We start from the raw sequence: 25,662 nt of genomic DNA, 5'->3' as shown, positions 1-25,662 counted from the left end.
GCACTGGTTTCGTTCCGATCGGGCGGAAAACCTAGGACTAGTTCGCAAAAGTAGGTGTTTCACATATTTGCGAATAATTAATGAACGATTTGATTGACAGCATTGGTTCTTAAGGCAAAGTTGTTCAGCATGAGGAGCTCTATCAAATGATATGCATATGGTGTGGATCTGTGAAACCCCACGTGATTACTCGTTAGCGAGTAACGAGTTAGAGATTACTCGTTACACCAACTTGTGGCCGATTTCTTTCAAAATTCTTACAGACCTCTAGGCCATGAGTCGAACATGCCCACCGAGTTTTGTTCCAATCGGCCTCAGTTAACCTTGTCTAATAGGTGCTCAAATTTCATTGGCCGATGGCGGCCATGTTTTTTGAGATACGCCAGTGTCCTCATAGACTATCATGCCCCTTTGGACCAAGACACTGCATGCCAAATTTCAAGTCGATCGGACTAACGTTTGCATAGTTGCAGCTGTTTTCATGTTTTTTTCAAGTTATAGTGCCACCTAGAGTCCAATCAGCTCAATTTTTTTAATCGTAAACAAAGATTGAGCCCCTACATATGTGTACCGAGTTTGGTGCAATCTCATTTCGTTCTTGAGTTATGGCCATTTTAGTAAAAGTGGCTCCTCCCATTACAGAGATTTTTAGCGATCCCTAGCGACCGTGAATCAAAATTTAAACTTTTTTTTTTTGATAATTATTGATATTCAGACTCCAGAGAACATTTCTGCACTGGTTTGGTTCTGATCAGGTGAAAAACCTAGGACTAGTTCGCAAAAGTAGGTTTTGGACAAAATTCAAAATTGCGGAAAATTTTCCCAGGCGGAAATGAAATCGTAGATATACATTTTGTTTGTTTTGAGCCAAGGATTACAGTGACACTTGAGTCTACAACAAACGGTCTATGAGTTACTGTATGTGCGATTTTGAACTTTTGGTCGCTGTAGCGCCCTCTATTGGCCGATTGGGGTCATCTCTTGTGAGGTTCTCCCCGAATTGAGGACTATTATCTGGCCAGGTTTCAAGTCTCTAGCACTTACGGTTTGGTCTGCACGATTCGTTTTAGGGCACAAGAAAATTATAGATTATAAAAAAAAAAATATATATATAAAATAATCCATACGGCTCCAGGGGGTTAATAAAGGCCTTTTGAAGCTAAGCGATGCATTTTTGTTACAAAAATATATCCATATTTAAAATTGTAGGCTATACATTTCAGTAACTAGCTTCCGGTCTCCGATTGTGTTCGTCTTTAAGAATATAATCATATACACCTAGGATGGCTTAAAGGGTGAGTAAATCAAGGGATAATTTTATTATTTGGGTGAACTAACCCTTTAACATATGTTTAACATGTTCGCCCTGCTCTGACATCTTGAAAGCGCTAATTCACTGCGCATGAGCAGACCAGAGACGCTCTCGCAGCGCATGCGCAGAGGGCTGAGCTACTTGTCGCAAATGTCAGCGACACGGACAAACACTGACAGACTCTCTCAGCGGTTCAGTGTGAGAACGAGAAATGACTGATTTCTACAGTTGTGACGTTCATTCTTAATAAAAAACAAGCTTAAAGCGGAAGGAGTTGACAGAGATATGGAGCAGGAGTTTGAGGACATAGATTCAGAGGGCCGCTGGCAGAACCTTTATTTAGTAAGTGAAGCTAAGTCAGCTAGCATGCTAATGAGCCACGCAATCTATAGTAAGCCGTGAGATAAATGTCTCTTTATCTCCTTTATCTGTCTCTTTTTAAACGTTAATTCAGTGTGCTTTCACTGTTCTTCGTTTTACTGTTGTTGAAATGGGGATAAAATGAAAGTGAAGCTGTAAAACCAGGATGTTATGGTGGCTGTTCTTTTGTAAACTGAAGTGTTGTGAGTGAAACTAACCGTACCTCAGAATCTAGTGAACTGCCTACCTAGACAGCATTTTGGGCACTGAGTATGTTTGTTTAACTATTTCTGTTTTTAATTATTATGCTTAATGTTTTGTCATACCAGCAGAAAAACACAATGTAGGCTGAGATTGAAATCGTAACGAACTGTCTATTGTATACAACATTTTAACGTGATTTAACGACAAAAATGCCGGCAACGCACTAGGTTTTGGTACAGACATCTTGTGACAACAATGTAACACATTCCCATCGTTTATACGAATAACAGCTGTTAGCTTTTTCTGACTTAAACACGTTTATTTACTGTAAACACCAACTGTTACGTTTTCTTAATATCATTGACTAAATGTCATCCGTAAACATTAAAAAAAAAACTGCCATGTAGTCTCCTTCACATTTAGTATCCTCTTGAACAAAGTATTAAAAACTTGTAACTGGATTTCGAATCTTTCACTCTTGTAGTGCTAAATAAACAAACATATATTTATATAGGCCTCATAAATTTTTGTTGTTGAGGGAGTTTGTCTGTAAGAAAACAAACATGTAGCTTCCTTCATTAACGTTTCCAGTAATATTGTGTTACTTTTTCTGGAAGCAGTAGCAAACAGCATGATCAGCTAATTTCTTTTAAATTTGTTTTTCCTGTCCTGTGTTTGCAGAAATGTGCAGTTGACTTACGAAATTAACTGAAATTAAACTTAATGAACCTAATTACAGTAATGACCTCATTTAACTTTTGGTTTGAAGCTCTGCTTGTATTTCTTTCCCAGGAAATACGCAACCAGTCACATGAGTGTGCCTTCAAAGTGGCCAAGTATCCAGAGAATCGCAATAGAAACAGATACAGAGATGTGAGCCCATGTAAGTAACATCAGGTTCACCTAAGTGATATGCCTCTCGTCATGGAATGCAACTGGACTTTAATATTGTATTTGACATCGTTTCCCTTTTTTCCAAACATATCAGTTGACCACAGTCGGGTGAAATTGGAAAACACAGAAAATGACTACATCAATGCCAGCCTGGTGGTAATGGAAGAAGCCCAGAGAAGATACATACTTACACAGGTGAGTGAACTCCACCTCTGCCACTAAATTTACTCTTAGAGCTCCAAGCATGCAGCACTGACAAGGTTCCTGAGGGTCCTTAAAAATTCCTTTTTTAGGAAGTTTTAAATTTAGGGACAGAAAAGAAAAACAGGAATCATGATATGGCCTAATGTTATTATTAAATTTCATGAAGCTGTTACTGAAGTAAATAAATTGAAGTGCTTCATGTTCAAAGTCAAAACACGGCACTGTTGCACACTCTACAGGCTCAAAATTTCAGATCAGTTAGCAATCAATCAATACAGCACATTTATGCCAATAATATCTTATAATCTACTCGATGTATTGTGACAATGTTTACTTGATATTGTAATATGTTGTGGATGTTTATAAGTGTGCAGATTATATCTTCCTTGTCTTTTTAAATGAGCAATTGGAAGTAGTAAAACATAGACATTTCAAAATAAGAGTCCTAATGTATTTTAGGCTTGTATGTAATTAAAGTCCCACATTATCAGGGGTTTTTCTGTGTCAAAAAATGGTCTTCGGTGGTGTCAAATGAACACGGCCATCCACACACACAGTCCAAAAAAACGTACCCATGTAAACTTCCCAGTACTGACAATAAATCCAAAATAAATGCAAAGAAACAGTTTGTAGTATTAACTCATCCTATTTATTCTTGAAATGAGATACAGTATAAGATTGTTTTATGTTCATTGCTATGGTTTTTCACTGTCAGTTTGATTGAACATTTAAATATGGTTGTATCCAGAAACTTTGCAAAGTGTAGTTAGCAGCATGACAAATATATATATATTATATACAGAAATCGAGAAAAGATCGCTGCCATTATAATCATCGAAGCTGTCACTACAGCACGAGGGACACAAAGCTGCACTCTTGCGAAAACTCATTATATTCAATGAAGCTGTCTATGCTGTGCAATGAATCTCTTATTGACATTGTGTTTATACTTTATTGGTTATAATGAAAGGATTTGATCATGTACAGAACTCGCGCTGGACAAAAACGCAGCCGTTTTGAGTGGATTCTGACTAAATTAAACTCATCTGATTGGCCATTGCATTCATGCGTTCAACAGATATGTCTGTGGTTGTCTACAAAGCTTAACACTGCAAAGAAATTATGTAAATAGAAACCTTTGACGCTGTTCACAGAGCACTTACACAAACTCTCACAGGAGTGTTTTACAGCAGCTGTCTATCAGTGGGTACCGGCACTGCAGAACATTAGGTATTGTCAAATTAAATAATCAAATAAATATTTGGTGGGACAGAAATTCATTTTGGAGGCTGCCAAAATATTTTTAATGCAGGAAAAACCCTGATTATGCATAATTTTAATTACAGTAGTAAACTGCATCTGGCATTTAATTTAACGTAACTCTTGGAGCTCATAGGAAGGTAAGACAAAGAATATTATTTAACACATTCATTATATACAAGTATCGACACAATAATCTTTTATTGTCTTTCTTTAGACACATTGTTATTGTATCATCAAAATCCACTATCCTCTAATTCATATTAGTACATAGATTAATTTGAGTACTTGTATATAATGAGTATATATTGTAAAACATGTCTTGTGTACTTTAAACTTGCAGTTAACCTGTTATGCAGCTGAGGGTGTGCCCCAGTTTAAGTCAAAGTATTAGTTCACTTTCAAATGAAAATTACCCCATGATTTACTCACCTTAGGTGTATATGACTGTCTTCTTTCTGATGAATACATTCAGAGATCTATTAATAAATATCCTGATGCATCCAAGCTTTATAATGTCAGTGAGCGAGACCGAGTATGAATCTGAAGAAAGTGACTCCATTCATCATAAACGTACTCCACACGGCTCCGGGGGGTTAATAAAGGCCTTCTGAAGCGAAGCGATGCGTTTGTGTAAAAAAAAAAAAAAAAAAAAAAAAAATCCATATTTAACAAGGTATAAAGTAAAATATCTAGCTTCCACCAGACTGCCTTCTGTATTCAACTTACTAAGAAAATGTAATGCCTCTCGCAGTTCAAAATACTTAAGCTACGTCCTAGGGCTGGGCGATATGACGATATTATTGTATATCGACGATGTCTTGCAAGTATCGCGATGTCTAATAAAAGTCAGTTACAGACGATAATTGCTAATATCGAGGAAAAAAAAATACATATTTATTTAACATAGTCCCGTAGTTACCATTCACATATTTATTCACATGCAATAGCATAAATGAAATATTTTGTCGCCTATAGTAGCTAATTAATAGGGTTAGGAATAAAAAAATCTATTCTGGAATCACATTTACTTAAGGCCAGGAATCGAATAGGCCTAGGCTACTCTTTATAAAATTAACATTTTGATTTTGCTTATTAACAATGTATTTTTATTTCTAAAACATTCAAGCGCGAGATGCAGACAACAGTTCTGTAGGCCCCCGCACGCTGTTTTCTGAGCTCTGCACACATCCAGGGTGCGCACAGAGAGCCGCCTCATAGGTTATTTCGTGGACAAATACACAGAAAATTACGTCTTTCAAAAATGAAAGAGAAACATCGGACCTTAAGAAAAAATAGGCAAGACACATTTGATATCAACATGCATCATTCTTATCAACATGAACTCCGTTAAACTCTGATCAATTCAACAGCTCTCTGCACGAAACGAAATTCATTTCAAACACTTGATAAGAGCAGTGTGGAAATGATTAACAACACGAACATATCAACAAAGGTAATGTTTTTTAAAGCACAAACTAAGAAAAGAAAAACAAACCTTTAACCTTTAATTAAATTAAGTTTATGCCTACTGATTTGCAGGCTATTGTCAGATAAAGTGCAACCAAACTGATGTGTGTTTACAGTACGTGTCGGCTATGTTGTCTCCGACGGGGGCGGGGTGGACGGGGCGGGGCGGGGTGGGCGGGGCTCGGGTAGACGATATCATCGGATATCGCAATATTTTTTTTAAGGCTATTATCGATAAAATAAAATGTTTTTTACATATCGCCCAGCCCTACTATGTCCTACGCCTTCCCTATTCAACTTATGAAAAAAGCTTAACTGACAGGACGCCAGTTCTGGGTTTTTTTCGTAAGTTGAATACGGAAGGCGGTCTGGCGGAAACTAGATATTTTACTTCATAATTTAAATATGGATATTTTTTAAATTTAATACATCTATATTTTTTTAAAATATGGATATGTTAAATGTGGATTTTTTTTTTTTTTTTATACAAATGCATCGCTTCGCTTCAGAAGCCCTTTATTTACCCACCCGGAGCCGTGTGGAGTGCGTTTATGATGAATGGATGTGGATGGAGGCATTGTCTTTGTTGGTCTCGCTCACTGCCATTATAAAGCTTGGATGCGTCAGGATATTTATTAATATATCTCCGATTGTGTTCATCAGAAAGAAGAAAGTCATATACACCTACGATGGCTTGAGAGTAAGTAAATCTTGGGCTAATTTTCACTTGAAAGTAAACTAGTCCTTTGAGAGTTTGAGTCTGAGATACTTGATTTATTTTGTTAATTGTATGGATTTATTCTCTATGGTATCCATTTTATTTGTGCAGCTCATAAAGAAGGTTATTAAAAAGTCTTAAAATTGTTTTTAAAAACTCTGCAGAAATCATCACAGCAGAGTAAAAATGAAAGGATAATGTAGTATATTTCATGCTATTTTGTGTACAACACCAACACTGACACTGGTTCTCATATGAATATAAAGAATCAGAGAAGGAAACAGCCATAAGACTTCAATACATTTTTTATTTTTTTCAGTAGAGCTGCACGATTCTGGATAATTTGAGAATCACAATTTTTTTTTTTTTAAATAGAGATCATGATTCTCCCACGATTCTGAACAGACAAATAAAGAAAATAACATGTAATTTATGCTGCCTTCACGTGCTATAGGAAATTTGATCATTTCCACTTCTGAAGTCGTGATTACAAGCTTATCGCATTCAAGTTTCTTATTTACGATAATTCCGAGAGCACATGAAGGCAGCATTACTAGAGGTTGTGACAAAATGTTAATTGCTGCAGTCTATTTAAAATATATTGTTTAATTAATTTGAATGAATTATTTTTAAAAAATCAGTTTGAATGATTCAATGACTATTACTTGATGAATCAGCATTTTTGGACGAATCTCTTGAATGAATGATTCAATAACAAATAATAATTTTTTTTTTAACGGTCATTTAACTTGCCACCTAGTGGTGTAACAATGTAATCGATGCAATTATTATTTGAAGTGCCAAGTTACTATTTTGATCGCTACTGAAGACATCAGTGTTTTTTTTTTTTTTTTTTTTTTTTATCCAAACTTTATCCCAGTACTTCTATGACATTTTGAATATTTGTAACACAGAAATAATGATATTTAGGGCTGGGTAAAAATATCGATTTCTCGATTTTAATCGATTCTCATTTTTACGAACCGATATCGATTCTTAAATCCCAAGAATCAATTAGTCTAGTCTGTTTTCAGTTGATAAATGAACAAAACATTGTAGCGCTCTTCCCATCTAATAAATGGCAATAAGCCTTGTGCTTTGTTACTTTTGATATGAAACAAAGTCTCAGATTTCAAATTCTGTCCATTTTATTACGAAATTCAAAAAATAACTGTTTTGGCGCTGATTGATGTGGCGTGACAGATGGCTGTAGCCTCAGATCAAGAGAGGCTGCAACACGAAGCGCGCGTGAATTTGTGTCAATACCCAGCCCTAATGATATTGTTTGGTTGAAAAGACTGTGAAGCTGTTTAATATCTATACATGACAACTACCTTCTCTGGGTCAGAGACACAGATCTAGATGTTCTGGTGTGATTTTGTCAAAGTTTTAATAGACACAGGAGAATCGTTGTCATTTAGGAATAAGATGGTGTTTGAATCAAGATTGCTATCCTTTAATGATTAATCGTGCAGCTCTAGTTTTCTATAATAGAAAGCTTTTGTTTTGACATTGTGGCTAAGATACCTTAAGCAGGCACTTTTTTTGTCTAAAGTTATTTTCAGTAGACTAATTGCAGTCCCTCTGGAGAAACCTGTGGTGAAATGGTTTTGCTCAGGCACACAGAACAGGATTGTGAACTTTAGCAGTTCTTAGTAAAACCTGTGTGTTACTCCTCTAGATTCAACACCATTGGCTACCTTCACTCCGCTGGCAGTTGCTTTACATTGATGTTACTACAGGATGATGTAGGCAGGTGGTAGGTTTTACGCACGTCTATTACCGACCAAGTTGTGTGGGTAGCATTTCGAAGGTCACAGGCTCTAAAATACATTAGTCAGCCTTTTGAGATGCGGTTTTGGTTTGATATTTTTTAACAAATGTGTAGGTGTGCCAGACTTTTTGACATTACACGATTTTGCATAGCTAACTACTAGAGATTAGTGCTGGGCGGTATGACCAAATATTTGTATCACTGTATTTTTTAAGACTCTGGAGGATTCACGGTCTATAACTGATTTTTTTTTTTTTTTTTTTTTTTTTTTTCTTCTCCCCTCCCCTCCCCTCCCCTCTCCTCTCCACTGTACTTTTATTGTGGCTTATTTTACTGTCAGGAATACAGAGAATATGAAAACATTGTAAGGACAAATACAAATACTTTAAGAAATGCTGGTAATCAAATCAATTTATAAAACTGAATTTAGTTAATCTTAAAATGAAATCAAATGAAAATTTATAATTTCTTCAATTTATACCTTTACACCTTTACTTTTATTTTAATGGTTTGTCATGAAGCAAAGACCTTTGAGTTTGTGTGTATATGGTATGACGAATGACAATAGTTTTATTAAATGAAATGGTGAAATGCTGGTGAAGTGACTCTCATAGCAGCTCTGCCAATGAAGTTCATGTGTCCATGTCCTCATATAGTGAGATGGCAACGAAAATGCGAATTTTGAAACAAAAATGCAAATTTTGAAGCAGTTATGTTTATTTTTGAAAACATACATTTTAAATAGTAACTAGGCAAGACAGCTTGGGGTGTGAGTTTGTGCAGTTTATGTTGTAGAACAAAATGTAGAAGTATCGTCAAGTTATGTTTACCACAGGCTTTATTTTACTCATAATTTGAAAAACCCCATTATAAAACCCCATAGGAAAATCTAAGAAGGTACCAGCAGCTTATTAGACTTCCGGGTTCTGAAGTCATACCTGCACCACTCTATTGTTTCAGCAATGCATGGCGGTGTTTGAAAAATACATATTGTTCGCAAAATTAAAACCAATATACCGGATGAACCTTTTACCACCCAGCACTACTAGAGATGTGCAAGATAGGGCTGCACGATATTGGAAAAAACTGATATTGCGATATTTTGTTTTTCTGTGATATATATACGATATGAGAAAAATTCTCCAGATGACTTGAATAGCTCTATATTTGTAAAGAATGAATAATTCTAGGATAATTGGGGTGATTTTGTAAGTGAGTGCATACGCATAGAAAATAATGAACAAATTACAAACAGATAAATATAATAGAACAAAGATACAAATGAAATAAATAATGTTTTATATTTTCCAGGTAAGTCTAACAGTATTCAGGTACAGAAATTCAATAATAAAATGTAAAATAATACTGTGTGTAATAATACATGGTGTAAAATAATACTGTGTGTGAAATACATAGTCTCACTGTATAAATTAAACATAATTAATCTGTGTTAAAACTACAAAAGTGATTTTTCTCTTTGTCTTTTGTTGTTTAACATTCATGACACAGAAAGCAGCAGGGGTTTCTGTCACTTTAAGACCGAATGCGTGGTGCGGATCAAAATACATCCGGTTTTCTATCTCAATTGTTTCGTTCACCTAAGCCATAATCAATTGTTTACGAGGATAGTCGATCTTTTACATGCATTTAGACAATTGTTTTTGCACGTATGTGTCTGTTTAGGCACAAATAGATGCGGAAGAGAATGGCATATGGTGTTCACGTGCATCTGCGCGGCTCTGTGTGTGTGCACATAAAACAGCTGCCCGTTCAGATTTGAGTTCTCTTTCGCGTCTTTGTGCGCTCATATGGTTTATAATCTCTTGAATGTTTAAACTGAAAGGACCTAAAACACGTTCAAATGATAAACTTTCATTGTATGATGGTTTGCTGTTAATCAGAGAATTGTGTGCGTTTTGAACCGTGTTGTCTGGTCCGTACGGATTAACTATACTAGACATCGCGCATCCGCGATAGTCACATTGCGATTTCGATGCTAAAACGATATATCGTGCAGCCCTAGTGCAAGATTACATGTTTTGATTACATGTTTGAACCAGGGTTTACCCAGTGACTAGTCAACTTATCTGTCATCTTAAGAAAGCCCTGAAAAAAATGAATCTGGGTTCATATTTCTTAAGAAGCTATTACATAAGACATATTCTTGTGACCATTGTGGCCCATTCCTTCTTATTGTCAAACATTCTGTGTGTGTTTCTCTATTGTCAGGGTCCTCTGAGAAACACCTGTGGTCACTTTTGGCTGATGATCTGGGAGCAGAAGACCAAAGCCGTTATCATGCTCAACAGAGTAATAGAAAAAGGCTCGGTAAGCATCATTGATCTAAACCTTTTCTCTTTGAAAGCACCACTCTTTCAGCCTCCACACTAATTCATACTTCAATATAATGTAAAGGCTTTATTTTAATTCATATTGGAGAGCTCAGCAGAGCCTTAGGGAGTCTAAGTAGTATCTCAAAGAACAAATAGATCTGTAGAAGATGCAGCACTGTTAAGACTATTAAAACTAGTTTTCTATAATTGAAATAAAATAAAATATAAATATTAGATAAAAAACTTAAACAAAAATAAGAAATGGACAACCAACTAAATTGAGTTTTCAGTTAAAGTACTAAAATTTAAAACTGAAATAAAAATAAAATAAATTAAAACTAAATAGAAATGACAAAAGCACAAAGTTATGTAAACTACAATTAAAATGAAAAATGAAAATATAAAAATAAATGTCAATTCAAAATATTAATAAATACTGAATAAAATGATGCTACAGCTGTATTGCCATCCTGTTTATTTTTATATGACATTGAGGTGTTTTATTATAACACTTTTAGAAAATCTGAGTCTGTTCAGTTTGAGTGGGTTGGTGGCAAACAATGCAGTGTTTTCCTTTTATACTACCAATATGTATATTTCACAGTAGAATAATATGACAGATATTTTAGAAAGGCTTAACCTTAAGAATATTTAGGTTTTTTTTTGTTTTGTTTTGTTTTGTTTTTTTTGTTTTTTTCAGATCTAGTAATTTATTAAAACAATACATAAAAATGCAATTTATGCATTTTATAATTAACATGATTTAATGACTGAATGATGAACTGATTGAAAATGAATACTTCATGATATTTGTCAAGTTTTTTTTTTTAACCTTTTTAATGCAAATTTTTTGCACATCAATTTGCACATAAACTTTAAGTAGATTTTTATCTTCATTTCACATCATTTTTATTTGTCATTGACCCAGTTATCACTGTATATTCTGTGACAAAGAGTTTGTGGGTGTAACTGAAACTCTTCAAATTCTAAATTGGGACATTTAAATCAAATAACTATCAAATGTTTTCATAATGTCGTATGTTTTTGAACAAATTAGCTGACCCTCTTATTTGTGAATGGTCATTAGACTATCACAGAACATATGTGAAGCATCTTATGACTCTGTTTAGAGTTGTTTTCCTGTTAAATTTGCTGAGGAAACAAGCTTTTTTTAGTCTTAATTATGCACTGACCTGAGCACAATCAATGCAGGCTTTTGTATCTAAATTACATGGTCAACATCTTAAAACAGCAAAAAAAAAATCTGCCTTTTAAGTTTTAAAACAACTTTTATATCAGGAAGTTTTTACCACTTAGTTTAAATAAAAGAAATGTTATAAATCTGTTTCTACTTTTCTTTATTTCTACACATTCCTTCATGCAGGAAAAGTGTGCACAATATTGGCCGACACAAGAAGAACGAGAAATGTCCTTCCGTGACACCCGCTTTGTGGTAACACTAGTGTCAGAGGACATCAAGTCATATTACACCACCAGAGTGCTGGAACTCCAGAACGCAAATGTAAGTTTCTCACATTGACCACTGAAAATTACATTCATGCTCACAGAATGCTCCTTCTATCTGATGTCTTCCTATGCAGATTTTAATTGTAGTTCTATTCTTTTAGCAATACTAATATCATGTACATTTCTTGTCTGTTTTTTTTCCACTTAGACAGGAGAGACAAGAGAGATCTATCATTTTCATTATACCACATGGCCTGACTTTGGCGTCCCAGAATCCCCAGCCAGCTTTCTCAATTTTCTGTTTAAAGTGCGAGAGTCTGGCTCACTTGGGATGGACCATGGTCCAGCAGTGGTCCACTGCAGTGCAGGAATTGGGCGATCTGGAACATTCTCTCTGGTTGACACTTGTCTTGTCTTGGTGAGTTGGATCTCTAAAACTAGGAGCCTAAAGGATTTTAACAATATAATGTTTTTGTGATTTCTTAATGGCAAATTCTGCCATTGTTTCTACCATCAAAGCAATTTTCAGCTTTACTGTGGACTTTAGGTCACTGAAAGGCTGATTTTCAGCGATATGGATACAAAATAGGCAATATATTTACTTAGGCCGCTTTTTGTATAGTCTGATTTCAAGCATTTTTGCCTTTGTTTAATAGGAATTTTAAGTCATGAGAAACAAATCCAGTCAAGTGTTTTCAAAGTTATGACTGGCAATATTAATTGAGCTTTAACAAAAAGTAAACTGTTGGGACGACAACCTTTGAATTAGACATTGACTTTACTAGTCTCAAATGATTAGACAACATATACCCGATAGTGGTGCCACATCATGAGTTATACTTGCGGTATTGTATTCTCATGAGGCTTAGAGTGTGTGTGTGTGTGTGTATATATATATATATATATATATATATATATATATATATATATATATATATATATATAAAATTTTCTTAATTTGTCTCCCACTCAGACTTAGAGTTAATTAACCACTGCTTTTCCTCTATCACCGATCTGTTCAGATGGACAAGAGAAAAGACCCATTGGCAGTGGACATCAAAAAGATTCTTCTAGACATGAGGAAGTATCGAATGGGTTTGATTCAGACCCCCGACCAGCTGCGTTTCTCATACATGGCTGTGCTGGAAGGTGCAAAGTACATAATGGGAGACTCCTCTGTGCAGGCATGCCATTTTTTAACAGAATCACCATTAACTGGACCCTGGACTAGATTTACTGTGTTTGTGTTTATTGTGTTTATTATAGTTTTTTATGAATTTGTGCAGAAACAATGGCGAGAGCTCTCTAGAGAGGACCAAGAACCCCTATCTGAGTCTCCCCCACCGCCGCAGCCTCCTAAATGCACAGAACGCTACAATGGCAGCAAGCTGTCTCGTCTGGAGGATGGGATGGACTCAAAGACAGGAAAGAAAACAGGCCTAGAGACCCCCAATAAAGAACCAGACAGAGATGCTCGAACAATGTATGTAACAAGACATTGTATATTTTAGATTTAACAAAGTGTTTCCAAAACTGCATGTGATAAGGAATCAGCATTCATCAAGCATGACTTCAGATGCTGGATTTGGTTGCCAAATGAATCCCAGGATTATTGTACCATTTTAATGCTTTATTGATTTGCTTCTATAATTAGATGAATCTTACAAAATCTGTCAAGAACATGTCAAGGTCATATTTTACCCCAAAAAAGGACTAAGAAATATAATTTAGCTTTAAGAAAACAAGCCATATTTTAAAACCATTTACTTTTTGCATTGTTCATTGTTTTTTCAAGACCGTTAAGCACATTTCCCACCAAAATTTCTTTACTATAATTCGAAAAAAAAAATACAAAAATTATACATTGTGGTATTACTTAAAAAATATGCTGATTTAAATCAGTGTATTACAATAATTTTATTTTACTGTAAGAATGTGTGAAATTCTGAAAGAAGTGTAAACATTCAGCTTCGGGTACAGGAGTGCAAGCAAAATTCTGCTACATTGCGATGCGACGCGTTACAATGGATGCTTCAGTACCATACATAGCATCATTATGTACCCGTTCAGAAAGACAAATGTTCCAGTTTACATTGTTTACTTTGATGTGTCCAGTGTAGACAGCCTGTGTCATGTCATGTCAAAAAATGTGCCTGGTGCAGATGGGTTTATTATAAGTGAGACACTCGCGTTTGCTCTAGACAGTGTTATTAGCCTACTCAATTGCTATTCCTAATATGTTGGACCTTTTATTGAATGTAGTCTATACCTGTTGAGAGATGCCTTCTTAAACACCCATAAAGAGCTGTATTTGTGATGAGTTGGGGAGGCGTTCATGAAATTAGCTGTATTTTTGTAATTTCGCTAGGTGCCTTTAGTGTCGCAGCAGATGCTACATACTTTTTTTTCTTTTCTTTTTTCCTTTTGATTTTGGGTTTGGTTTTATTCAACAATATCTAGTGATGGGCAATTTCAAAACACTGCTTCATGAAGCTTCGGAGCTTTACGAATCTTTTGTTTCGAATCAGTGGTTCAGAGCGTTTATCAAACTGCCAAAATCACATGATTTCAGTAAGCGAGGCTTTGTTACGTCATAAGTGTTTCGAAATTTCAATGGTTTACCACTGGGGGGCGTGACTTTGGCAGTTTGATACATGCTTCGAACCACTGATTCGAAACAAAAGATTCGTAAAGCTTTGTTGAGGGTTAAACATCTAATTTGTTCTGATAGACTACGAGTTTGTGTTTTGCTTTTAGTGAGGATAGAAAAAATACTTTTTACTGGAAATTTGACTTGCATAGTACCTTGTTAGAATGCTGTAAAAATACCACTTTGTCATGTTATATTCTCTGTTCTCTCTTTCCAGTGGTCACAAAAGACCAAGAGATGAGAAAATGTCCAACCCCATGCAGAAGACTCAGAAGCAGATAAAACCCAGGATCAACGACCCTGATAAGAAAAGAAAAAGGTGAAACTGTCTGTCTGGAAGGAATGTGTTTTTTTTATTGTGCTCTACTCTTCACTGCGTCACTGAATCATTTCAACATGTCTGGTCATGTGTATGTAATGTCATATAATCCCACAGATCCTTCAACCCACTCAGTTCTCATAATGTCACTTGGTATTTGGTGTCTCATATGTAGGTGCCTCATTAGACTTTTAAGTTACTATTTAGTCTTTTGGGCCATTCAGAGACCAAGCCATTTTGCAGACTCATGTCACTAGGATACACTTGTGTATCTTGCTCTCTGCAAAATATATCTGTTGTATTGTCATAACAGCAGAAGCAGCTCAGTTTCACCAGTGCGGATCAGTGTACTGCTGTTCTTTTCTCTGTTTGAAATGGGGCATCTACCCAGGGAGAGATTTGAGCTGCGATTCCGTGTGCCTTTGTAATGTCTGTGTGTGCCAGAACTTACTGTAATTTGCGAGTTCAACTGGCATCACTGATAATACTATATTTTATTAATGATATCATAATGTAATATATCTAAATTACAATAGAATAATAAATTATATAGACATGTTGGTCAATATGATAGCAGATAATTATTTTGGAATATTTCTTGTGTACAAGTTTACAATATCCACCATCATAAATTACCCTAATTGGTGAGTATGACAGATCTCTGACAGAAGAGGGCAAGATTTCAGAATTGAGTAGGCTGGTGGGATGCTGATGTAATCAGACTGAGCTTGATAATTGGTCTGATGGCCTATTTAAAAAAAAAAATTGCATTCTGACATTTTCATGACAAGCAGATTTTCCCCTAAATGCTCATTATTGTAATACACTGTAATACAATGTTTTCATTTAATAAAATTTATTTCAGCACAGCAAATACTACTATGATCTGTACTTACAACTGTACTTTACAAATGTATTAATGCCTTTAAAATATATCATTACTTGCATGTTAAAGTGAGATTTTTCTTCTTCTTTTTTTCCACATTACACTAATGATAATTTGGGGGGAAATATAAAAATACTTTTTGAAATACTCATGTTAAAAGTAGTCTTAATTTTCTTTAGTTAACAAGATTTCTTATTTTTATTTTTTGATTCAGCCTTCAGCAATTTTGTAAGCACAAGGAGGTCATATGTTACATATGAACAGGTTGTTGGGTCAGGCCAGCGTTGTGTCGAGGCTTTGTAAAGTTCTGTAAAGCACAGGTGAATTCTGTATGGCAGTAACTGTGTCTTATATTATGGTTTCAGTCTGGGCTGTATTTGCTGTACGTGACACAGCGAGTGCTGCCCTGTTGGGAAACCTCCCCAATGAGGCAGCAATGGCACATCTGCAGGATTTTTTGTAAAAACAAGCTTGACCAGGCTCCTCAAAATCCTCAGGCTGTACGTGAGCTCCAGACACGAGCCTTGTGTGCTGTGACATGCTGGTTTGGAGCTTGCTGCTATTCCTATGGCCGTGGCTGTTGGCCTTTTAAGACTGAGCTTGAGCATGGTGTGATGTTTTTGCTTTTTTTCTCAGATTTAGACGTTTGCTTTCTCTACTTGAATGAGATTAAATTGTGTTCGCAACGGCAAATTTAAACAAAAACTTAAAAGTCTTTTGAGGGCCAAAACCTAATGGTTTTTCTATATTGAAATGTGGTAGAGTTCTTTAGTTCTTGGCACAGCCTCAGTGCATTAATTCTCAAATTTTGAAACATTTGTGGGCGTGTGGTTTGTGTGCAGCACTGGTATGTTTCTGCAGACTGAGATAAGAGTGTGTTTTGCTTGGTTAATTGTGTGTCACTAAAGTAGATTTCTTTATTTTTCATGTATATTTTTGTTTTATTCTGCCATTTTAGTGAAAAGGATGCATGTATAACAAGATTTTTTTTAAGCATAAAACTTCCCTCACTTGCCTTCATGCCCCCCTTTATCACTCTCAGGTTTGCAGAAAAAATTTTCCCACATCATTGGAATTGCAACCACTGTGAAATGAACCCACTGAATATTTGTCATTGGATGGATAAATAAATATCAGTGGATAAATATTTATATCAGTCAGATGTATAAAGATGGACAAAATAGTCTAAAACCAGTGGTTCTCAACTAGGGGACAACTTTCCTTGTAAAAATATAAATTTCTTAAAATTGTTTAAATGTAGTTATATTAATGTAATCTTAATTACGATGCTTAAAAACACAAAAATGAAAAATAAAGATGTACAATAATCAACATAATTGTGAGCAACAAAATGCCTGAGGTAATTATCAGCTCAGATAGGAGAGCCTTCGGACAGATTCTCTGACAAAAGGGAACCTTGGAGTCAAATACCACTGGTCTAAACTGACCCATCATTACATGCAGAAACATTTTAATCACTGAAGCCAAAGGGGTAAATAAGGAGTAGGGAACAGTATACCAATATTGAATGTAATTTTGTTACAGTAATAAGAGCTTAGTCCTTATTGGTCGTTAATGCCCCTGCTGCATGGTGGGACATTAACTACCTATTATTCTTAATAGACTGTCAATCAGAGGCAGAGCTTAAAAGAGCTTAACATGCATATATTGAATGTGCCACTTAAAGGGATCACCCAAAAATGAAAGTTCTGTCATTTACTCATGCAGCACAGATGCAGTAGAAATGTATTTGCACAAGAATCTATATCATGGAACATTATGTTGGTATGTCGCATTTCATTTACACATGATAAAAGCCGCATAGTCACCTCTAAGGCTGCTTTTACACTGCAAGTCTTAATGCGCAAATCTGGGGCCGTGTTCACAAAACATCTTAAGGCTAAAAGTAGCTCCTAACTTGCTGATTTATAAGAAACTCTTAAAAATAATGGGTGTGTCAGTCCTAAATTTAGGACCTTATGCACAAAGCATTTTAGTGCTAAAACTAGCTCCTAAATCTGTGAAAAGTTAGGTAAGTCACAATTCATGAAGAACAAACCACAAACAATCGTAAAATGGTTGTTGCCGGCAATCCGCCTCAGCGATCTGCCCAAAGACACTGTACACCATGGCAAAAGGCGATAGAGCCTTGAATCGTGAGCCTTTTCTTCATAAATGCAATAAATATTTTGATTTATAGATTTTAATCTGTGATGATATAAAATAAAGGTTAATTTATGTACAGGTAGGGCTGGGCGATATGGCAAAAAAATAAAATCTTTTTTTTTTTTTTTTTTTTACTGTTTAACTAGTCAACTTGAAAACTTAACTACAATATGATTTAAGTAACATTCTCTTTATTAACAGTCCGGTTAAAAAAAGTTCCATTCCAGATGCACCACACATAAAGTGATCAGCATATTGTAAATGTAAAACAATTTGTTAAATATCTTTGCAGAAAATATGCCTGAAATATGAAGGCAAATGTTGTACAAACTTATCTTAAACACATCCTATATACTCAAATTATATAAAATAAGAAAATGCTAAATATTTCTTAGCCAAAAAGTAATAGTAATAAATAACACCAGTAATAGGCTATTATTAACAGCATATGCTTTGTAAAAACAGAAAACAGCAGCTTTCAGCCTGTCACCATCATGCAAACATGAAATATCAAACAGGTTTACAGGTGTTTGCATTCCACATTTGTCCTATTGTTTTTATGTTTGACGGGCATGTTTAGGTGTTGCACTTGTGTCTTGCGTCATTTGCAGCGTCTCACCCATGAAATAGCATTCTAAAAACACGGCGGTCAAGGTAAAAAAAAAAAAGCCCCTTTGCGTTTAATATCTTTGCCTTTTTTTCTCATTCCACTGCCTGCATCTCATTTTTATAATGCAATAACCAGGGTATCCGCGGGGCATTAAAAAACCATTAAAAGTCATTAAATGGATTTTGCGAAAATTAAGGCCTTAAATGGCATTAAAAAGCATTAAATTTTATTCCTACAGGCATTAATTTTTTTTAGATAGTTTTGAAGGAAAAGAATACCAGTTTATATTGAATATAGCCTTCATAATTAATAACTTTGATTTGCTGTCGCAAAATACGTACATTGGTGTGATACCCACACGGAACCAGTTTGGTAATTGCCGTCCGGCCGGTGCAAAATTGCCATAATGCCGTTTTGAACAGCGGCGGGATGGGACCTGGAGACGGAAGGCTGAATTAGTGTTGCCAACTTAGAGACTTTTCAGACCCCTTTTGCGACTTTTTTACAAGAAAGCGCATTGTGACGAATATACTTGTTAACCTGATTCCGAGACTCCCCGGTACTGCCGCACGAGCGCGAGGTCTTGCTTTCCTGCCGCTGGCGTACCTGCGTCTGCTCTGTTCAGTGAGTGGCTGAGAGGAGCAGCGCATTCAGTTAAGGATGTCAGAGAACAAATAAAATAGATACTATTGCTTCTAACCTGAGTGATCATTTTACGAGTACATATAGCCAAAATCACAGCAAATGTCTTTATATTATGTGTATGGTGATTCTGTCAGACAACGTCTCGATTATAAATCAGGATTTTTAGCGCTGATTTAACATGTCAGGGCTCGACACTAACGCTTGTCAATTAGTCCGGGTAAGTGTATTTTTTGAAGGGGCAGGTGAAAGAGAAGAAAGAGACAAGGACCTGATTAAAACGTCAATACCAAAAAAAAAAAAAAAAAACGCGAGAATGACTGATCTTTATTACATTTAGTTTAAGTGGCGATTCATAGTGTATAATAATAGGCTGTATAATGTAGTGACAATAACAAGTTTGCACTGTTGAGGCTCGCGCACCATCTCGAGGAGAAATGGAAACATGAGCGAAGCACACACAAAAATAAGTTTTTATAACTTGATACAAGTAAGCAAAATCACATGACCAAGAATGCTGTTTTCCTAAATAGGCTACCGTCACGATTAAAAATGTGACACTGATTTCATACAACTGTTCAGTTAACAAATAAGTTAATATTAAGTCACTTACATTTTAGAAGGAACATTGACTGTTTTTGTTCTATTTTAGCAGCAAAAATGGTTTCAAACAAGGATCACAGCAGAACCATAGCGCAACACTCAGCCTTGTTTTCGTTACTGAGTGATTCAGCGTTTGAATGAATTGGTTGAGTCAAAGATTAAATGACCCATTCATAAACAACTGCCTCATTCTTGAATGAATCAGCCATTGGAATGAATCATTTAAATGAATGACTCACTTATTAAGACGGTTACTCGACGCCACCTACTGGTGGTTTAGTTTAATTTTCTAATTGTTTAATCATTTTCCCCCCAACTTTTTTTTACAATCCCATAACATTATTTAATGCAGTTTTTTTTTTATTGTAAATTTGTAAATTATTTTAATTTGATTGGTAACAGCCCTTAGTGTCTTATTCTAATTAAATTTATTGATCGAATTTAAGAATTTAAAATGAAAGATGAATCATACATTTTACATGAATCGTACAAGTGAATGAAAAGGCTTAATGTCTAGCCCTGTATGTAGTCTTAATGGGCTGTGTTTCAGTCACCATGTCTGACAACAAAAACAGAAAAATATATAGAAAAATATATAGATGAAACAATTTTATTGGGAATTTGGCTGTATTAAAATATATTATATATATTATAAGCGTAGAACACATCACTATTCTTAATCGGCTGTTCATTCAGAAATGCGTTATTCAGGGTTTCTACAGGTTTCATCAAATCTAATTTAATGCTTCTTAATGCCATATTTAAATTTTAATGCATTAAAATTTAAAATTGGCATTAAGAAGCATTAAATTAGATTTGATGAAACCTGTAGAAATCCTGAATAACGCATTTCTGAATGAACAGCCGATTAAGAATAGTGATGTGTTCTACGCTTATAGAGCGTCACATGAGAGTGGTTAATCAGGCGCGCCGGCGCCATCATGAGGTCGGATCATTTTCTTCTCCTGCTGTATTGTCAACATGTCTAATTGTAACGCTTGCTAACATTTTTATTCAAAATCACGATTTCTCGATTTAAAAAATAATAAAATCGAGGCAAAACATTAAATTCGAATTAATCGGAAAAATCGCCCAGCCCTATGTACAGGCAAATTGTATTGAATGATGGAGAATAAAACATTGCGGTCAAGTTGATAATAATATCCTATCGTCCTTTCTCTCTTCCACTTCTCTTCCAGTCTACTTACTGTCCTATCATAATAAAAAGGCAAAAACAGCAAAAATAAATCTTTGAAAATAAGTAAAAAAAATAAATAATGTCCGATTACCTGTGGCAGTTGTTTTCACAAGTTCACTCTTACAAATGATCGAATAGAGTAAATAAGTAAAATAAGCGTATTTGGCGTGCTGTCCGAGGAGAGGCTCCGAGCTCGGAATTTAGATGAAACCCAGAGTACTCCCCCACATCCTGAGAATAGGAACCAGCCGAGAGCGAGCAGTCGGGGTGGCGAAGGGATGCAGAAAACTGTCGAGGTAACTATGTGAGTCGGCTGTGTATTTATATGCCTCCTCTCGAGCTGATTAGATAGACCATTTGAACGTGCTCCTCCTGAATTTTTTTTTTTTTTTTATATATATAAAACATAATTTGTCGCTTGAATTCTGCAATCTCTCGCGTAAGAGGCTGACAATTAGCTAAACATATACTTGTTTAATTAGCAACACTTAGCCTAAATTTTAAAATCTTTATTTGAATATGGCAACATTTTTATTTTAAAATCTTGATTTCATTTCAGTGAGTGAAATAAGTATTTGATCCCCAAGCAAAACATGACATAGTACTTGGTGGAGAAACCCTTGTTGGCAAGCACAGAGGCAAGACATTTCTTGTAGTTGGTCACCAGGTTTGCACACATCTCAGTAGGGATTTTGTTCCACTCCTCTTTACAGATCCTCTCTAAATCCTTAAGGTTTCTTGGCAACTCGAAGTTTCAGCTCCCTCCACAGATTTTCTCCATGACCTTAATGTGCTTCTTCTTGAGCCACTCCTTTGTTGCCTTGGTGGAATGTTTTGGGTCATTGTCATGCTGGAAGATCCATACATGACCCATCTTTAGTGTTATGGCGGCGGGAACGAGGTTCTCGTCCAAGATTTTACAGTACATGGCCCCGTTCATTGGCCCCTCAATGCGGTAAAGTCGTCCTGTACTCTTAGCAGAGAAACAGCCTCAAAGCATGTTTCCACCTCCATGCTTGACTGTAGGGATGGTGTTCTTGGGGTCATAGTCACAGCGAGTTGAGTTGATGCCAAAAATCTCAATTTTGATCTCATCTGGCCACAGCACTTTCTTCCAAGCCTTCTCTGTATCATTTAGATGTTCATTGGCAAACTTCATATGGGCCTGTACATGTGCCCTTTTTGAGCAGGGGGACCTTGCGGGCACTGCAGGTCCCAACTGCCTTGAGATCATTTACAAGCTCCTCCCGTGTAGTTCTGGGCTGATCCCTCACCTTTTTCATCATCATCCTTACGCCATGTGGTGAGATCTTGCATGGAGCTCCAGACCAGGCTGAGGGCGATTTATGGTTATTTTGTATTTCTTCTATTTCCGAATAATCGCACCAACAGTTGTCTCCTTCTCACCAAGCTTCTTGCTGATGGTCTTGTAGCCCATTCCAGCCTTGTGCAGGTCTACAATCTTGTCTCTGACTTCCTTTGACAGCTCTTTTGTCTTGCCCATGGTGGTGGAGAGGTTTGAATGGAAGATACATATTCTTTGGACAGGTGTCTTTTTTACACATAATGAGCTGACATTAGGAGTACTTTCTTAAAGCGACAGGACTAATCTGTGTTCGACATGGGCGCACAAACAATCTGTAGGAGGCAGAATTCTTGCTGGTTGGTAGGGGACAAATACTTATTACACTTGATCAAATGCTAATCAATTTATAACCTTTATATAATGTGTTTTTTTTTTTTTCTGGATTTTTTTCTTTTATATTCTCTGTCTATCCATTAAAATAAACCTACCATAAAAATTATAGACTCCTCGTTTCTTTGTAAGTGGGCAAACTTACAAAATCAGCAGGAGATCAAAATAATTATTTTCCCCACTGTATCCAATATCTTTTTACAATAATCCCTGCCAAAAATTATTCTGTTGGTGATCATTTTACTATGCGTGCAGATTTTTCTGTTTACATGTGTGCAACAATTTCCGATCTGTGTCAGATGTGAGTAAAAAAAAACAAATTTTTGTGCCAGTGTAATCGCAGCCTACTAGTGGGTGACACAGCCTGCTTGAACTATTTCTAGTGGTGATTCAAAACATGCGTATTTTAGTTTGACTTTAAAATGACATTAAGGAAAAATTTAGATGCATCGAGAATCATTTTGAAATTGCATTGTGAAGATTTGAATCATTAGTTGGTTGGCAATGCCCAGCCCTAATTAAAAAAAATAAATAAAAATAAAAAGTCGTCTGTGTCAATTATATTTATTTTTCATAGTTGATCATAAAAATTGCTTTAGTTATTTCTTCAGTTCTCACATGTCGTTTGACCGCCAGCTGTTTTTGGAACTTCCCATTAGGGAACAACAACAATTCTGCTAAAGTTCTCCTTTGTGTACCATAAAGGAAAGTCATGTAGGTTTAGAACAAAATGAGGGCAAGTAAATGTTTCATTTTCATTTTTGGGTGAAGAAACCCTTTTAAACATTGTGATTTGAAATATTACATATTTGACTGTGCATTCTGTGCTTATATTGACAGAGCGAGAACAACCAGTGACTCCTAAATCCATGGCAACCTCAGCAAGTGATCTCCATCCCATAATCCTCCCCCATCCACCCCAATGTTTTTAAAAGCCGTTTGAACTCTTCGAGAAGGTTTCTCCACTCCGAACAACGGCACACACCAGCACTATGTCAGTGGATGAAACTCAATAATAATATCAAGAGGACAGTGCATCGCCATGGTTTGGATTGGGTTTTAATTTTCGTTGGACCTATTTTCTTTTTTTTTTTTTTTTTTATTTTGCTTTTTGTTTTGTTGGAAAAAGCAGAAGGATCTGAAATAGGTCTATGCATTTCTAATGCTGTTCACACATTGTATTTTTAGACAACTTTTTTTCAAAGGCAAAATGAAATGCTCTATTTTTTATATGAAATTACTTGAAATTTCCTATATCTACAGGGCTGTATGCTCAAATCCAGTTTGTGAGATTGTTAGATGATGTCTTATGCTGAAGAGTGCTCACATTGTGTACATAGTGTACCTTATGAGATGTAAAAAAAAAAAATTTGATTGTACAAAATGATGAACAGACATTGCATTTGGTTAAAACAAACAGAACAAACCAGCGGTGTCTGATGTTAAAGAGTCTTACTTTTCTTTATCCAAGAGTAGGATCCATGAATAAAACTACTATCATTTAGTTTCTGTAACGATGCATTGCTTCATTCACTTTTTCCAAGCAGTCAACCACCGAGCTAAAATGATGGCTCATTTAAATCTCTCTATGGATTAAGCTGTCCAGTTCATAATTCATTCATAAAGCTTTTTCACATGGTGATATTTTCATGACAATTAAGCACATTTTCCTCCAAATCCTTAATACTGTAATGTGAAAAAAATGTTATTTAACAAATTCAGTTAAATATTCTTTGAAAATGCCTTTTTCCACTTTTTTTCCACATTAGAGGAAAGCAAATTAGGGACTATAATATGCTTAACTGTTATGAAAATTTCACAATGAGAGAAATCTTAATTGTAATAAAATAAACTCATTATTTAATCTTGAAAAACATTTATTGTTTAGGGGTGAAATACACTTTTTTTTCAATGTTTTTGAAAAGGCTGTTAATTTGAAAATGCAGTAAAAAAAAAAAAAAAACTAATATTGAAAAAAAGAAATATTATATATATATATATATATATATATTATAGATACAGGTGCTGGTCATATAATTAGAATATCATCAAAAAGTTGATGTATTTCACTAATTCCATTCAAAAAGTGAAACTTGTATATTATATTCATTCATTAGACAGACTGATATATTTCAAATGTTTATTTCTTTTAATTTTGATGATTATAACTGACAACTAAGGAAAATCCCAAATTCAGTATCTCAGAAAATTAGAATATTACTTAAGACCAATACAAAGAAAGGATTTTTAGAAGTCTTGGCCAACTGAAAAGTATGAACATGAAAAGTATGAGCATGTACAGCACTCAATACTTAGTTAGGGCTCCTTTTGCCTGAATTACTGCAGCAATGCGGCGTGGCATGGAGTCGATCAGGTCTGTGGCACTGCTCAGGTGTTATAAGAGCCCAGGTTGCTCTGATAGTGGCCTTCAGCTCTTCTGCATTGTTGGGTCTGGCATATCGCATCTTCCTCTTCACAATACCCCATAGATTTTCTATGGGGTTAAGGTCAGGCGAGTTTGCTGGCCAATTTAGAACAGGGATACCATGGTCCTTAAACCAGGTACTGTTAGCTTTGGCACTGTGTGCAGGTGCCAAGTCCTGTTGGAAAATAAAATCTGCATCTCCATAAAGTTGGTCAGCAGCAGGAAGCATGAAGTGCTCTAAAACTTCCTGGTATACGGCTGCGTTGACCTTGGACCTCAGAAAACACAGTGGACCAACACCAGCAGATGACATGGCACCCCAAACCATCACTGACTGTGGAAACTTTACACTGGACCTCAAGCAACGTGGATTGTGTGCCTCTCATCTCTTCCTCCAGACTCTGGGACCCTGATTTCCAAAGGAAATGCAAAATTTACTTTCATCAGAGAACATAACTTTGGACCACTCAG

At 35.6% G+C, this 25,662-nt stretch overlaps 2 protein-coding genes across 3 annotated transcripts in view; one reads left to right on the top strand and one right to left on the bottom strand.

The window, feature by feature from the left end:
* rnmt (RNA (guanine-7-) methyltransferase) overlaps positions 1-25,662 on the bottom strand; it is a 210,518-nt gene that overhangs the window by 151,868 nt on the left and 32,988 nt on the right. The window lies entirely within an intron of this gene.
* Positions 1,411-24,280, top strand: ptpn2b (protein tyrosine phosphatase non-receptor type 2b). 2 transcript variants are annotated; one of them, XM_051873115.1, is made up of 10 exons: positions 1,411-1,654; positions 2,669-2,759; positions 2,865-2,965; positions 10,426-10,524; positions 11,914-12,051; positions 12,205-12,414; positions 13,019-13,180; positions 13,283-13,479; positions 14,864-14,965; positions 16,217-19,578. In XM_051873115.1, the coding sequence occupies exons 1-10, from the start codon at positions 1,598-1,600 to the stop codon at positions 16,239-16,241; spliced, it is 1,182 nt and encodes a 393-aa protein (XP_051729075.1). In that variant the 5' UTR covers positions 1,411-1,597; the 3' UTR covers positions 16,242-19,578. The 2 variants fall into 2 exon arrangements, with proteins under 2 accessions (XP_051729075.1, XP_051729074.1); XM_051873114.1 differs by lacking the exon at positions 16,217-19,578 and adding an exon at positions 23,607-24,280 and having other exon boundaries at positions 1,413-1,654.

Source organism: Ctenopharyngodon idella, chromosome 19 (genome assembly GCF_019924925.1).
Source record: "Ctenopharyngodon idella isolate HZGC_01 chromosome 19, HZGC01, whole genome shotgun sequence".
Lineage (NCBI taxonomy): Eukaryota > Metazoa > Chordata > Actinopteri > Cypriniformes > Xenocyprididae > Ctenopharyngodon > Ctenopharyngodon idella.
This window is presented reverse-complemented; position numbering and strand designations above follow the sequence as displayed.